Source organism: Salvelinus alpinus, chromosome 5 (assembly GCF_045679555.1).
Source record: "Salvelinus alpinus chromosome 5, SLU_Salpinus.1, whole genome shotgun sequence".
NCBI lineage: Eukaryota > Metazoa > Chordata > Actinopteri > Salmoniformes > Salmonidae > Salvelinus > Salvelinus alpinus.
This window is the reverse complement of record NC_092090.1, coordinates 65,764,319-65,781,706: the sequence shown is the minus strand read 5'-3', so window position 1 is coordinate 65,781,706 and position 17,388 is coordinate 65,764,319. Positions and strand designations below refer to the sequence as shown.

General features: G+C 43.0%; 1 protein-coding gene across 1 annotated transcript in view; it reads left to right on the top strand.

Moving 5' to 3' along the window:
- Positions 1-13,237, top strand: part of LOC139576530 (vacuolar protein sorting-associated protein 37B-like) — a 32,014-nt gene extending 18,777 nt beyond the window's left edge. The window contains exons 3-4 of the mRNA XM_071402738.1: positions 9,461-9,543; positions 9,853-13,237. Of these exons, the coding sequence (XP_071258839.1) occupies positions 9,461-9,543; positions 9,853-10,323 (554 nt within the window). The 3' untranslated portion in view covers positions 10,324-13,237. The remainder of the gene's footprint in view (positions 1-9,460; positions 9,544-9,852) is intronic.
- Positions 13,238-17,388: the final 4,151 nt, after the last annotated feature.

Here is a 17,388-nt window from a genome sequence, read left to right as displayed (position 1 = left end):
GCCGCAAAAGACAGATTTTTTTTTTGCGGGCATTATGGCCACACAACCGCTGGGAAATTCAAGTCCTGGTGAGAATATTATCAAGTGCTTGTCAAATTGTGAATGAGAGACTGATGAAGTGTGCAGCTTGAACAAGAAACAAATCAGAGCTCATGCCTTTTCATGCAACTTTTTTCAAATCATCATTAGAGTTCCCATCATGTAACCTTAGAATGTATTAAAAATCTGAGCATATAGCCCAGCATTTTGTATCACCACAGAAGTTGCATAAATAACTCAAAATTAAGCATATAGGAGGACCTGTTTCTTTGTTAACCGCTCAACACAGAATAGACGTATGTGTGCACTTCCTTTTAAATCGTTTGGAGAAAATATCCTTTGTATTTTATTAAGCTATGTTCAATTATATTCTTCATACTATAAAATAATAACAAGTAATGCCACGGAATTCTAAAAATCTTGTCTGCTGAATGAACTCATGTAGCCCACAGCCATATTTCATAGCTATATCAGGGCCTAACATAAGGACAACTCATAGTATGCTAGTCTGTTCTTCTGAAATATAAATTTTATTCATATCATGTTTATTTAGACCCGTCTAAAATGTATTTATTGTGAAGACTATATTCAATTGATTTATTCTACTTTTTTTTCATGAACGCCACAGCAATGTTCGCTCTAATAATCCATGAATGGCTATTTGCATATAGGTCTACTGCAGCTCTGATTTGTTTAAGGCGTAGTCTGTGTAGATTACGGGCCTGAGTCGTGCCTGTCAATGCAATAGGATCATACTCCAATTCACTCTTGCTACAAGAAAATCTCTTGCGCAGTTAGAATTGCATACTAAGTTTTCCATAGTTGGTTTTTGTTTCTGTATGTTACATTGAAAGTGGCTAATATTGCGTTGATTCGATCACAATTCCCACAGTAGAGCGAAATGTTGATAGTGTTAACTGAAGGGAAGAACTCTAGAAAGTTGAGTGAAGTTCAATCTCGTTCTTCTCTGCGCAGGCTGATATTACTTCTGTGCGGCTGTCTGAGGGGAGCTGCGTGCAGCTTAGACGGAACATGCTTTTTGCTCTAGAGTCGTGCAGGACTTTGATGGAGGGCAGGTGGCAGCCGACGACCCTCTGCAGACTGGATAATGCGTTGCAGTTTGCCATTGCAGCGGGCAGATGCAGACCCAAACCAGACTGTGATGGAGGAAGTGAGGTTGGACTCAACGATTGATGTGTAAAACCGGAGCAGGATTGACTGGGAGATTTCAAGATTTTTCATATGCCGCAAGTAGTACATCTGCGCATGCGTCTTCTTGGTGACCGCCGTGATGTCCTCCCACATGAGGTTGTGGCAGATGATAGTCCTCAGGAATTTGAATGATTCAGCCGTGCCAAAAGCTGAGCCATCAATCTCTCGAGGGGGAGAGATGGTGGGGGGTGTTTTCTGAAGTCAACCACCATCTCCATGGGTTTGTCTGAGTTCCAGGTTATTGAGACTGCACCAGGCCACCAGCCGGTCGACCTCTCCACGGTACATGGACCCATCGCCGTCAGTGATGAGACCGACCAAGCTTGAGTAGCTTGACAGATGTGTTGATGCAGGTGCCGTCATTGGTGTAGAGTAGAGATGATAGCACGCATCCTTGCGGAGCTCCAGTGCTGAGGGATAAAGCGTTCAAAATATGTTTTCCCAGCTTCACGTGTTGCGTCCTGTTGGTCAGGAAGTCAGTGATTCGCTGAGAGATGGTGCTGGACATGTTCAGCTGGGAGAGTTTGTCTTGTAGCAGTTCTAAGATGGTGTTGAATACAGAGCTAGTCCACAAACTATATCCTTGCATATGTCTTTGGGTAATCAAGGTGTTTGAGAATGTAGTTAGGCCCATGTTGACCGCATCGTCCACAGACCTGTTAGCTCTGTAGGCGAACTGCACTGGGTCGAGGGAGGCTTCATTAATGGTCTTGAGATGGGACAGTACCAGGCCTCAAAGGTTTTCATGAGGTAGAGCAAAGGGGTGCCTGGAGAGGAGTGGGGTAGATGGGTGAGATGGGGAAGTGGCTCACACCTACAGTACATTTGGATTTAGGTTCTAGTACACTACTCGTAACATGTCTAGTTCATCAAGAAATCCAACAGTCTCAGTCATGCCAGTTGGACCGACAACCACTTCCCCTGCCCCATACTCTCTGTTTTAATGTTTTCCTGTGATGTTATCAATAGAGTGATGATGGTGGATAATGGACAGACAGTTCTCTCTCTGTATCAAAAAGGGGCTTAGCTGGTGAGCGTGGCAGGGGGGCGTGCCCACCATCGAGAAAATGTTAGTCCTCCATCTTGGCGGTGCCAATAATTATATATATATTTTTTTTTTGTTGCATTTTTAAGGCTAGGCACCACAAGCAAAAACTGTCAATTTTCAGATTTTGGGATATTTTGCAACTATAACTTTCATAGAATGTTCACATAAATTGTCAATAATGTATATACGTACTTTATTTGTATCATTTTATCCCAAATTCGTCAAATACACCTACCATAAATGTCGTTCTTGATAGCATGTTTCATGTAGAACTTCAACCACTATTTTTAAAACACTCCATGTTGAATCATATATCATTCAAAAGCTTGTTTTCCGGATCATATTGTTAGCTAGCCCATACATGGCTATATCCTTTGTAGACGTAGTACTTAATGCTGAAAGATTAGTAATTTCCTGACATTCGATTGGTTACTGGCATTTAAAGGCCCTTTCCGGCAACCTGATTGGTTAAAACGCCTCACGTGGCGCGCAGCACTTGTCTGAAAATATCTCCCGCGAAGAATCAATGTAAATGAGAAAATCTCGATGAATATACCTACAGTATGTGAATAAATAGGCGATCTCAGTTAGCCAATGCAAGAAAAGCAGTGATTGAAAGAATGTGCCTGATCCGCCAATCGAGGCAGTGGCAGTACAGGTAGAGGAGGAAAAGGAGGTCGCCCGCAGCAGCGCGTTGAGACGCAAATTAGTTGAGATGAAGATGACAACTAGCAGCAATCAACCAGACAGCAGCCGGCCGACAGTGGCTTTTATTACCGCAAAGTCCACTATTGTGGCTAGTCCTTATTGTAGCTAGCTTCACATAGATGGGTCTGACCACCATTAATCAAATAAAAACTGTCTTATAAATTAGGGCTATTTTAGATGACCGCTAACTATAGCTACTGAAACAGATGTTGTGTTATTTGACGTGTATCTATTTTGACACGCAAAGACTCAAACAGCGTTCCATAGAAATCCTGGTTGAGAATGAAACGACTGAACGACGAAACAGCACAGCAAGTAAGTGAAAGAAATATGTTTTGATTTATGTTTTACTGGTAACGGGGACATATGTAAATGCTAATAAAATAACTTTTGTGTGTGTGACCTTAACTAGACAAGTCAGTTAAGAACAAATTCTTATTTACAATGATGGCCCGGACGACGCTGGGGCAATTGTGCACCGCACTATGGGACTCCCAATCACGGCCGGATTTGATACAGCCTGGATTCAAACCAGGGACTGTAGCGATGCCTCTCGCACTGAGATGCAGTGCCTTAGACCGATACGTCCGTGTGTGTTAACTATTTAACTGTACTAGAATGCTTAAAAGGCCGCTAAAATTGTAAATATTGGGTATCAGTATTGTTTTTTTTTTGGCAAGGAGAATATCGTATCGGCCAAAAATGTCATATCATTGCATCACTAATGCTAATATTTACAAGGGGTAACATGTTGATATTTAGTCCTGCAGTTATGTCTGTAATGTTGATAGACATAAGTACTTTTCCCCCTCACTTAAGTTGCAAAGATTCAGAGAGGGCTACAGTCAATGGAGAGTGCTGCAAAGATAATTAGAAGAGCATACGCAGATATATACCCAGACATAGCAGAGATGTTGGAGGATGAGGATGCCATCATAGATATTCATGTATCCTTTGATGGCACTTAGCACAAGAGAGGATTCACTTCCAACTCCGGGATAGGTGTGTGCGTTGCTGCTGGTACCAGCGAGCCATAGAAAATAGTGAAGATCCACCCTGTCACAAAAACCTTGGGAGGCCATACATTTTTTAATAGAGGTTGCACCGAAAATGTTACCTGTATATCATAGGCTCTCAAATTATAGCATCCTCAAAATAATGTATCACGGAGGAACCCAAAATGCAAATGAATGTCTGAACTCTAATATGGTCTCGATGCCCCAAAACTGTCTTAGTGGGAAAAAGCCTCATTGATGCAGAAGCCGTATGGCAGTAGCCACGTTCAATGAGGGAGCCACTACTATAACAAATTATGAACAAATTGTGGCCTGACCGCACTTTGGTGACACTGGAGAAATCAGCGAGTAGTTGTGAGAGCTGATGCTGCTTCAATGGAGTGTGCCAAGCGTAGGCGCAGGTCCCATGACAGTCAAAGTAGTGGCACCAGCAACAACTCAGAGGGCCTTACATATGGGGCAGGCATAGCTGATTTAATGTTCTGCACATTTCAACAGCCATACAAAAGCATTGTATGTGAAAAATTGAGCAAAGTTATATGATAATTTGCCCAAAACCACAGATTTGCCCAACAGACCAGTATTCAAAGCATATGGTCTTTGCTTGAAACAAATGTCTTAAATGTATGAATGTATTTGTAAAAGGTATATTTAATGTTTATTTGTCAGTTTAGAAGTGATATGTGAATAAAACATTAATTAATGTGACATAAATGGTCATATTTATGGGAAGTACATTTTAATTGCGTTAGCCTATCTTTATCGGCCATTTTCTCAAAATGACATGTTTCCCGTGCGCCAATACATTTTTCTCAGTCTTCAAAAGACATACATTCACATTATTCCACACACAGGTTCTTAGGTTTTATAGTCAGACTTTTACAGAGGCTTTTTGTTTAAGTGTAATTTTGTGTAAATATATGCAAAATATGCATCCGTCATACATGTGAAGTGTTTTTTAAATTATTCCATGAAATGACAAGATTTTGATGAACTGATCTGTAAAAGTCTGACCATTTGAGTGTCTTATTACAATAAAACAAAACAAAAAACATTCTGCCATGAAGCAATGTGTTGAAAGACAGATTCTCGTAATATGCAAATGAGCACATATTTAAGGACGTTTTTCCTCTTTACATATTTTAATTGAAAAATAAATACCTTGTAATACAATAATATCTTGTACTTTATGTATACTTTCAACTGGAAAAGTTTCAGTCAGAGTAAAGAAGAAAAACAAATTCCCTATTAGCCGGTGGTGCCTGGCCTTGAGCAAATTAAGGCAGCGATGCATGTTTGCAGTTTTAAAGCTAATTTCCTGCTATTCTTTGTATTTTGCCATGGCTAATGCTGTTATTTTGCTCAAACATAATAACAAAATATATACTGCTACTTTTTTTTCTCCCTGACTGTCTAGCTTTTATTTTGGTGTTATATTATTTGAAAGTAGTGTTTTATTATTTAATCTATCTATTTTCAATTTTTTACTGTTTTTGATTTACCTGCTGACCAGTACGTGCGCCATCGCGCGCATGTTGATTTAGTCCACCCACACCAGACACGCAGGTTGAAATATCAAAATGAACTCTGAAACAACTACATTAATTTAGGGACCGGTCGAAAAGCATTAAACATTTTTGGCAATTTAGCTAGCTGTCTTGCTGTGGCTAGCTAATTGGTCCTGGGATATAAACATTGGGTTATTTTACTTGAAATGCACAAGGTCCTCTACTCCGACAATTAATACACAGATGTGTTAGAGTTTGTTTCTAGTAATCTCTCCACCTTCAGGCTTCTTTGGACTTCATATTGCGGTTGGCAACCAACTTTAAGGTGCATTAGCACTACCAACTGCACTGGAGTGTGAACCTCAGTTTATCTTTCAATCACCCACGTGAGAATGCTATTCATTGACTACAGCACAGCGTTCAACACCATAGTGGCCTCAAAGCTCAGCACTAAGCTAAGGACCCTGGGACTAAACACCTCCCTCTGCAACTGGATCCTGGACTGTCTGAAGGGCCGCCCCCAGGTGGTAAGGGACGGTAACAACACACCCGCAACACTGATCCTTAACACTGGGGCCCCTCGGGTGTGCGTGCTCAGTCCCCTCCTGTACTCCCTGTTCACTCATGACTGCACGACTCCAACACCATCATTAAGTTTGCTGATGACACAACAGTGGTAGCCTGATCACCAACAATGACGGGATCAGCATATAGGGAGGAGGTCAGAGACCTGGCTGTGTTGCCAGTACAACAACCTCTCCCTCAACGTGATCAAGACTAAGGAGATGATGATTGTGGACTACAGGAAAAGGAGGACCGAGCACACTCCTAAAAACCAATGAGGAGATGGGAGAAGCAGGACTTGCAGTGCGTTATGTATCACAAATAGAAGCAAGTTAAATTTTGGCGCATGGCTTCGCAGAGGTATGGGTGCAATGATTGAGTAATGTATGTGTACATTTATTTTGCAACGCTTCCCCCTGTGATGCGAGTGGTGTAGTCAGCATGTTAGGCGACCAGAGGAAAATAAAAAAGCTTAGGTGGCTCGCCCAAGGTTTTCAATGGCAGAAAAATCCTTTCACTGGCTGGAGCAACTGTGAAAAGCCTTGCGTAATGCTGGTTAAATTAAGCCTCTTATTTGGCACTGAGCGGGGAGGAGCGTGCCAGGGCGTTGTCGCTCTCTCTCTTCCCCCCCCCCCTACTGGTGCTGCCAACTTTAAAAAGTTAGGAGCATAACATTTAGGAGCACCAGAATCTTTTCTTTTTTTTAACTATTGATATTCAGTTTCTTGTCGGTTTCTCACATGGAATAGCCTTAATTTCTCAGAACAAGAATAGACTTACGAGTTTCAGAAGATAGTTCTTTGTTTCTAGCCATTTTGAGCCTATAATTGAACCCATAAATGCTGATGCTCTAGATACTTAACTAGTCCAGTTTTATTGCGTCTTTAATCAGAACAACATTTTTCAGCTGTGCTAACATAATTGCAGAAGGGTTTTCTAATGATCAATTAGCCTTTTAAAATGATATACTTGGATTAGCTAACACAACATGCCATTGGAACACAGGAGTGATGGTTGCTGATAATGGGCCTATGTAGATTTTCCATTTAAAAAATCACCCGTTTTCAGCTGCAATAGTCATTTACAACATTAACAATGTCTACACTGTATTTCTGATCAATTTGATGTTATTTTAATGGACAAAAAAATGTGCTTTTCTATCAAAAACATGGACATTTCTAAGTGACCCCAAACTTTTGAACGGTAGTGTATGTGTGCTGTGACCTGGTTGCTTTGGTGTCAGGCCCTGCATGTAAACCCATCAGCTCCAGCTGGTGTTAGTCAACTTTGTCAGCAGACCGACTCCACACAAGAACACGAACCAGGCTGGCTTCTTGCTCGGCTTCCTTGGAGACTCCCTGATTGTGTCCCAGATGCCACCCTATTCCCTATACAGTGCACTACTTTCGACCAAGACCCACATACACACAAGGGAAGGGGAGGGGAGGGGGGGGGGGGGCGGGCTCTCACGGGCTGGGAGGAGGAGGAGTTGTTGTTGTTGTTGGCCTCAGCGTAGAGGGAGTAGGGTGCAATTTCAGATGCAGGCTCCAGTCTTAGTTTACCACTCATTGTGAAAGACAGTCAGTCTCTTTGCTCAGATGTTCTGTCCTTGGTTTGGGTGTCAGAGGAGGTTGTTGTAGACAATGAGTGACTGATGGAGATTTAGCTGTGTGTGAACGCATGTTTTTTTTTCAACTGTCCTGTGACTGATTGAGAGTGTGAATTATACACTGCTCAAAAAAATAAAGGGAACACTTAAACAACACAATGTAACTCCAAGTCAATCACACTTCTGTGAAATCAAACTGTCCACTTAGGAAGCAACACTGATTGACAATAAATTTCACATGCTGTTGTGCAAATGGAATAGACAAAAGGTGGAAATTATAGGAAATTAGCAAGACACCCCCAAAAAAGGAGTGATTCTGCAGGTGGTGACCACAGACCACTTCTCAGTTCCTATGCTTCCTGGCTGATGTTTTGGTCACTTTTGAATGCTGGCGGTGCTCTCACTCTAGTGGTAGCATGAGACGGAGTCTACAACCCACACAAGTGGCTCAGGTAGTGCAGTTCATCCAGGATGGCACATCAATGCGAGCTGTGGCAAAAAGGTTTGCTGTGTCTGTCAGCGTATTGTCCAGAGCATGGAGGCGCTACCAGGAGACAGGCCAGTACATCAGGAGACGTGGAGGAGGCCGTAGGAGGGCAACAACCCAGCAGCAGGACCGCTACCTCCGCCTTTGTGCAAGGAGGTGCACTGCCAGCGCCCTGCAAAATGACCTCCAGCAGGCCACAAATGTGCATGTGTCTGCTCAAACGGTCAGAAACAGACTCCATGAGGGTGGTATCAGGGCCCGACGTCCACAGGTGGGGGTTGTGCTTACAGCCCAACACCGTGCAGGACGTTTGGCATTTGCCAGAGAACACCAAGATTGGCAAATTCGCCACTGGCGCCCTGTGCTCTTCACAGATGAAAGCAGGTTCACACTGAGCACATGAGCACATGTGACAGATGTGACAGAGTCTGGAGACGCCGTGGAGAACGTTCTGCTGCCTGCAACATCCTCCAGCATGACCGGTTTGGCGATGGGTCAGTCATGGTGTGGGGTGGCATTTCTTTGTGGGGCCGCACAGCCCTCCATGTGCTCGCCAGAGGTAGCCTGACTGCCATTAGGTACCGAGATGAGATCCTCAGACCCCTTGTGAGACCATATGCTGACACATGCACATTTGTGGCCTGCTGGAGGTCATTTTGCAGGGCGCTGGCAGTGCTCCTCCTTGCACAAAGGCGGAGGTAGCGGTCCTGCTGCTGGGTTGTTGCCCTCCTACGGCCTCCTCCACGTCTCCTGATGTACTGGCCTGTCTCCTGGTAGCGCCTCCATGCTCTGGACACTACGCTGACAGACACAGCAAACCTTTTTGCCACAGCTCGCATTGATGTGCCATCCTGGATGAACTGCACTACCTGAGCCACTTGTGTGGGTTGTAGACTCCGTCTCATGCTACCACTAGAGTGAGAGCACCGCCAGCATTCAAAAGTGACCAAAACATCAGCCAGGAAGCATAGGAACTGAGAAGTGGTCTGTGGTCACCACCTGCAGAATCACTCCTTTTTTGGGGGTGTCTTGCTAATTGCCTATAATTTCCACCTTTTGTCTATTCCATTTGCACAACAGCATGTGAAATTTATTGTCAATCAGTGTTGCTTCCTAAGTGGACAGTTTGATTTCACAGAAGTGTGATTGACTTGGAGTTACATTGTGTTGTTTAAGTGTTCCCTTTATTTTTTTGAGCAGTGTAGTTGCGGTCATAAAGAAAATGCTAACTTTTGTCTTGTCCCTTTTTTCTTTCTATTCTGCTCACAGACCACACCTCTGGGAACAGTTCATTGGACACATTGCTAGCTCTACTGCAGGCAGAGGGAGCCAAGATTGAAGAGGAGACTGAGGTAAGCAGCATGAAAATCTCTCTCGCACGCACACACACACACACACACACACACACACTTTGGCCCAGGGGGACTTCTATGATTTATTAATCTAACTCTATGGTCCCTTTTGTTACAAGTAAGGTGGACACCTCTCAGCTTTTCTTTATAGTTATGTTACTGTCCAATCCTCACATCTTTTCATCATATTTGTATTTATTTTTTATAAACAAGTGTTTAAAAAAAAAAGGGAAAAAGGCATTTGCATGGAATATCCAGAATGTGCTTTTATTTTAACGTTTTAAACTGTTCCTGCTTCTTCCTAAACAGAACATGGCCGACTCCTTCTTGGACGGCGACGTCACCCTGGATACCTTCATAGACTCGTACCAGAGCAAGAGGAAGCTGGCCCACCTGAGGAGGGTGAAGATTGACAAGTTGCAGGAGATGGTGCTGAAGGGCCATAGGCTGCCCCAGGTGCCAGTCTCTTGCTCCCATCCCCAGGAGGTCTCAGCCAGGCCAGCCCCCCTCTACACAGAGGTCAACAACCACTCCCCTGTGCCCCAGCCCAGGAGAGCCCCCCCTCCCCCTCCAGCCCAACAACCCCCAGGTGTAGCCCCCCAGCCTGCTGTCTTCTCCTATCCTGCCATCCCTTACCCCCCTATCCCCCCCAGGGCAGCCCACCTTTTGCCCAGTGTCAACCCGGAGCACCAGCACCACTTCATGTCTCAGTGCCCCCCTGTCCTTCCTCAAAGGCCTCCCCCTCGCATGGCCCCGCAGTCTGGCTTCATGATTCAGTAGTGAAGGGGGTACAGTACATGCAGTGGACTTGCACTGCAGTCTTGCTGGAACTATCTTCTGTGTTGTCAGGCTGTGAGCCTCTGAATATGGCACAACGTAATGCAAAAGGGGTCGACTAACTTAGATTGAAGGCTGGTCTGGGCATGTTCAACTGAAAAACAGAATCGAGTTTGAATTTGCACTCTTCTCACCAGAATCAGCACTCCATTGCTACAACACCCCAGAAAGGACTTGACTGACCAGTGCTTGCATCTGCAAAGTTAAATCTCTCAGCGACAGGGCTTTAGATGTAGTCTAAAGTGAAATAAATGTCAATTTATGGTTAGCTGGCCTCATACAACTGGGCTGGCCATGACCCCAGTCAGATGAGGCCTATTTTTTTCAGCACTTTATGCACCTCAGGTGTTTCCTCAGTCCTCCCTCTCCTCTTCCTCCTCGTTACAGTGAAGGTGCCTCTCATTATCTGTGGTGTCTAAAGCGAATGGGGACTAGAGCCATTCATTGTTTCTCCTTTGATCTACAGTGTCATTTGAATTTGTTGTATTTATATTGTGTAACCAGAGACTTCCCAGAAGACGATGGTAAATCATATGCAAAATGAACAGAGACCTTACTGTGCTGTTAAAAAAAACGTCTTTCCCAGGTATAGCTGCACAAACCTGTAGCCATGATATTCTGACATTTACTGACTTAATTCCATAGGGTACTTAGAAATGTTGAGACTTCATGAATTAATTAATAGATATTTAGAGTACTAATGTCATATAGCATTATTTTTGCCAGGAAAGATTGGACAGACATTTTGAAAGAACTAATTTGTGAGGTGTGTGCATCTCTTCTCCAGCATGGACAGTTGTCAATAAAGTGTGTGGATCTCATGCCCAGTCCAATATGGAGGACAGTCGAATTGGTCTCTGTCGCTCAGGGCAGACATGTGCAAACATGCACATAGTAGGGGTGGGTGGGGGTTGGTGTCACAAACACTCTGAAACCTTGGCCTCTTGGTCTTGCCTGCGAAGGATCTGTCATTGCCATATAAACAATTTACCTTAAGTGTTGTTTTAGTCAATAATATAATAAGCATACTTGATGCGCAACAGTTTTGGAAAATTCTTTTTTTGTCCTTCCGTATATCACTCCTTTAATCATTGAATGCCGTTTTCTCTTGGGTACGTTATAAAGCTGATTGTCGTCATTGCTGTTGAAACAAGATTAGTCTATTTAAATTCATTCGGTGATATAACCATATACAGTCCATATCAAATCAAGTATATACTGCAACTAAGCCAGTCATCCACTGTTGTGTGAACAGTAATACCCTCTGTAATTGAAGGTAATTATCACATTGACTGAACAACAAAGACTCTGTTATCTTAAAGAGATTATCCGGTACTTTTATATACTTAGCCAGTAGATCTGAAAGTAGTGCTCATGTGCCAGAAGTGGTCTGCGAAAATTGCGTACTATGTCACATATGTGCCGATATGTGCACCACGTCATTGCTCTGCTGTGTATGCATCTTACTAGCTGTCTTTCAAATGGTGAGTGGCTTAAGCTCATTGGCTAGAACTCCAATTGCTAGGGGGCTGGTCCACATGTAGGGAAAATGTTGCACAGCTTCCAGAAAAACATTCTCTTTCAAACTAGGGATTTTGTGGCTAATTGAAGTAAGACAGTAATTCTGCTCATAGATTATGAATGTATGAACTACACATTGACACGTCAATTCCAAAGCCATTTATTGAGAAACCATTGTGTAAAATGACTATTTTCATACTTTCCTGCATCCATTTGTCAGGTTTATACCCATGTTATGACAGTAGTTTGAGGTGTGCACATTTTTATGTTTGATCCATATTGATGAAAATTCAAAAATAATACAGTACCCATCTAAAATGTTTCTTGCACCATTTGTATTACAAGTACTAATCCTAAAGAAGTCACATATAAGAGTGTTTGGTTACCTTGGCCTAAATGCTGCAGTTGTGTACTGTTCGAGCCACTGAGTGCCTACACTGAACTGGACTGATATCACACTGCTGACTGCTCAATGCCTCTTATCTGTGTAAACTGACCAGGCTTGACTGCTCTTCTGGTCTGGATCACCTTAGTTAGCCCCACCATCAATGTCTACTTCCCCAGGCTGTTATAATTTGCTGTCTGCAACCGATGTGATGGTGGTACAAGCCTGGGGGCAGGAGAGGCTTGAGTCAGTCTGTCTGCCTGGCTTCTTCTCTCCTAACTGGTGCTATGGGGCCGGTGCAGTTTTCTTCTGAACATGTGCCAGAGAGATATATCTTTGGGGTATGTGCCTAATGCTTGTGGTACTCCTACAGCTTCTTTGTACCATCAATACAAACTGTGGTTTGCCTGCCCTGAGGTGGGTGACCACCATTTATATTCTTATGCATATCAGTGGTTCGCCAAGACAACAGGGCTCCTATATTTTTAAATGTATCTTAATATCAAACAGAAATGCATCTTTCTGAGAAACTGGCCAAATTGGCGCAATAACTGTTTGCCGTAAGTTAGGTTGAAGAAAAAGCCATGTCCCTATTTATTTCTCAAATGCAAGAAATGTTATGTATTGTATACCAATTGTTTTGATATACTTTAGCCTACCAGCATTTCTAAATGAAACGAATGATACACTATTAATCATTGTGTGCATGTTTTTATTTGATTGTGATTAATTTCAGAGTTTTTCTGCTGTAACAGTTTGTTTATAACTGGCATTATTTGGCTGTTTGGGCTGCTTTAAAATACAGATTGATTTTCAATACTCATGTTCATACATGTTGTTCATTGTAATGTTGTAGGTATTTTGGCTTATGCAGATTGTAGAGGTGGTTGATTAGAATTAGGAAACAATTTTTTTAAGGACGGACAGTGAATAAAGAAATTGTTTTTTGTATTGATGTCTTTTGAGTTGCCTCACACCAAATCACAGAGCTTGATCTCTGGTTGTTAGGAGTCAGTTGGCCATTTCAAGTTATTTTTTAATATTAAGGCATATTCCTACATTAAGTACAAATTGGGGGCGGGGTGCAATATTGGGAAGGTGTTCCTAATGTTTGGTATACTCGGTGTCCGTTTTGAATTTTCAAACTAGTTTTAATTGGGAAAGCAGATGGTGTTTATCAAAATATATCACTTTGCATGTGAAAACACAGAATCCTACTCATTACTCCACGTTCTTAACCTGTGTCACGTTTGTTTTGAGACGACTTCGCTGTCGAACAGAGCGCGGCACGGCTTCCAAAACGAATGCAGTCACTTTTCACACGGTACAATCTACGCCCACCTGGGCACCTGGGACAGATTAATCGAATCCCCTCATTGAATGCAACTTCACAACAAAATACATTGTCACATTTATCTTGATTATGTTAAATGTTATTATAATGAACATTGCAGTTCACTGAGGAAGGTTTTATTCAATTAATCAAAATTACAATACAGGTGCCAGCCTTGATGGTAAAAGCAGGCTCTGCAGGGTAAATTGAAACAAGACCGCCATCTAGTGTTGATTTACTGACATTGCTAGTTCTACTTTTGAGGCAAAGGCTAGGGGTTAGTATGATCAGTGGTGTAAAGTACTTAAGTAAAAATACTTTAAAGAAAGACTTAAGTGGATGTTTTGGGTGTCTGCACTTTACTATTTATATTTGTACTCAAATAGTATTTTACTGTGTGACTTTTACTCTTTTCTATTAATGAATCTTTACTTTTACTCAAGTATGACAATTGTGTACTTTTTCCACCACTACATATGATGTTCCTTTGTATGATTGATGTCCCACCCTGGGAGAATATTTAGGTGTATATTTTGATGTTCCTGAAATGAAGAAATTCCCAAAAATGAAATTGATAAGGATAGTGATAGGACAGGTGGGCTGCCTGGTAGATGTGTGCATTGAATATAGCAAATGTATGATTAAGACAAACAAATTAATTGTTAAACCCAAGGACCTTATAAAACAGGTTAAACCAATGACTGTATACCAGTATATGAAAACCTTGCTGGATCAAATCCCCGAGCCGACAATGTACAAATCCGTAATTCTGCCCCTAAGCAATTGCTGTTCACGTGGTAGTTGGAACCAAGAAACTCACATTTTCGACTTGCTAACTGGTTGTAGTTATACATGTGCCGCGTTCAATGAATCAGCAGGTCAGAAATGTCAAGAGTTTCCTAGTTCCGACTAGCATATGAACGCGGCATTGATGATGCGTTCAAAACAACTGGGAACTCAGAAAAATACGAGGTAAAATCATGACATCAGTGATGATCAGGTCGGAAAGTTGGAACTCTAGAAAAAGGCCCAAGTTCCCGAGTTGGAATTCCGAGTTGGATGACCGTTCAAATAGATTTTTCCCAGTCGGAGCTCGTTTTTCCCCCCGAGTTCCGAGTTGTTTTGAACGCACCGAAATCGAAAGTCAGAGATTTCCAAGTTCCCAGTTGGTTTGAACGCGGCATAACCCCCAACAACTGCTCCCCGTGCGCCGATAACATGATGTTGATTAAGGCAGCCCCGCACACCTCTCTGATTCAGAGGGATTGGGTTAAATCAGTTGAATGCATTCAGTTGTACAACTGACTAGGTATCCCCCTTTCCTTACCCCTTTCTGATACAGCCAACACGTTGTGGATTTTGAATGCGCCCCAAGTGACCTGCACGTGTACATACTCCAACCAAAAGCCATGGATTACAGGCAACATCCGCACTGAGCTAAAGGGTAGAGCTGCTGCTGTCAAGGAGCGGGACTCTAACCCGGGCGCTTATAAGAAATCTCACTATGCCCTCCGGCGAACCATCAAACACGCAAAGCGTCAATACAGGACTAAGATTGAGTCCTACTACACCGGCTCCGATGCTCGTAGGATCTGGCAGGGCTTGCAAACTATTACGAACTACAAAGGGAAGCCCAGCCGCAAGCTGCCCAGCGACACGAGATGACCAGACGAGCTAAGTGACTTCTATGCACGCTTCGAGGCAAGCAACACTGAAGCATGCATGAGAACACCAGCTGTTCTGGATGACTGTGTGATCACACTCTCCGTAGCCAATGTGAGTAACACCTTAATACAGGTCAACATTCACAAGGCCGCAGGGCCAGACGGATTACCAGGATGTGTACTCCGAGCATGCACTGAACAACTGGCAAGTGTCTTCACTAACATTTTCAACCTGTCCCTGACCGAGTCTGTAATACCTACACGTTTCAAACAGACCCCCATAGTCCCTGTGCCCAAGAAGACCAAGGTAACCTGCCTAAATGACTGCCGACCCGTAGCACTCACGTCTGTAGCCATGAATTGCTTTGAAAGGCACCATCATCCCAGAAACCCTAGACCCACTCCAATTTGCATACCGCCCCAACAGATCCCCAGATGACGCAATCTCTATTGCACTCCACACTGCCCTTTCCCACCTGGACAAAAGGAATACCTACATGAGAATGCTATTAATTGACTACAGGTCAGCTTTCAACACCATAGTGCCCTCAAATATCCTCAAAAACGTTGACAGCTGCACCATCAAGAGCATCCTAACTGGTTGCATCACCGTCTGGTATGGCAACTGCTCGCCCTCCATCTGCAAGGTGCTATAGAGGGTAGTGCGTACAGCCCAGTGCATCACTGGGGCCAAGTTTCCTGCCATCCAGGACCTCTATACCAGGCGGTTTCAGAGGAAGGCCTAAACATTGCCAAAGACTCCAGCCACCCTAGTCACAGACTGTTCTCTTGGCTACCGCATGGCAAGTGGTACCGGAGCGGCCAAGTCTAGGTCTAAAAGGCTTCCTTGAAAATAAAGGAGAGCTGCACACTCTAGGAGCTCAGATGCAAACATGTAATATCCAACGTTTTGACAGCCAAGCTGTCTTCATCAGGGTATAATCACAAACACTGCGGGATGACTCGTTTATATAGTGTCAAAAGACACACAGGTGTCTGTAATCATGGCCAAGTGTGGCCTAATATCATTAGTTAATTCTCAAATATAAAAATGGCATACAAAGAACAGCATACAAAAAAGGCTTCCGAACAGCTTCCACCCCCAAGCCATAAAACTGCCTACATGTACAGTACCAGTCAAAACTTTGGAAACACCTGCTCATTCAAGGGTTTTTCTTTATTTTACTATTTTCTACATTGTAGAATAATAGTGAAGACATCAAAACTATGAAATAACACATGTAGAATGTGGAATCATGTAGTAATCCAAAAAGTTATAAACAAATCAAAATGTATTTTATATTTGAGATTCTTCACAGTAGCCACCCTTTGCCTTGATGCTTTGCACACTCTTGGAATTCTCTCAACCAGCTACATGAGGTAGTCACCTGGAATGCATTTCAATTAACAGGGGTGCCTTGTTAAAGGTCATTTGTGGAATTTCTTTCCTTCTTAATGCATTTGAGCCAATCAGTTGTGTTGTGACAAGGTAGGGTTGGTATACAGAAGATAGCACTATTTGGTTAAAGACCAAGTCCATATTATGGCAAGAACAGCTCAAATAAGCAAAGAGAAACGACAGTCCATCATTACTTTAAGACATGAAGGTCAGTCAATGCGGAAAATTTCAAGAACTTTTAAAGTTTCTTGAAGTGCAGTCGCAAAAACCATCAAGCGCTATGATGAAACTGACTCTCATGAGGACCGCCACAAGAAAGGAAGACCCAGAGTTACCTCTGCTGCAGAGGATAAGGTCATTTGAATAACTGCACCTCAGATTGCAGCCCAAATAAATGCTTCACAGAGTTCAAGTAACAGACACATCTCAACATCAGCTGTTCAGAGGAGACTGTGTGAATCAGGCCTTCATGGTCAAATTGCTGCAAAGAAACCACTACTAAAGGACACCAATAAGAAGAAGAGACTTGCTTGGGCCAAGAAACACGAGCAATGGACATTAGACCAGTGGAAATCGGTCCTTTGGACTGAAGAGTCCAAATTTTAGATGTTTGGTTCCAACCGTCATGTCTTTGTGAGATGCAGAGTAGGTGAGCGGATGATCTCCGCATGTGTGGTTCCCACCGTGACACATGGAGGAGGAGGTG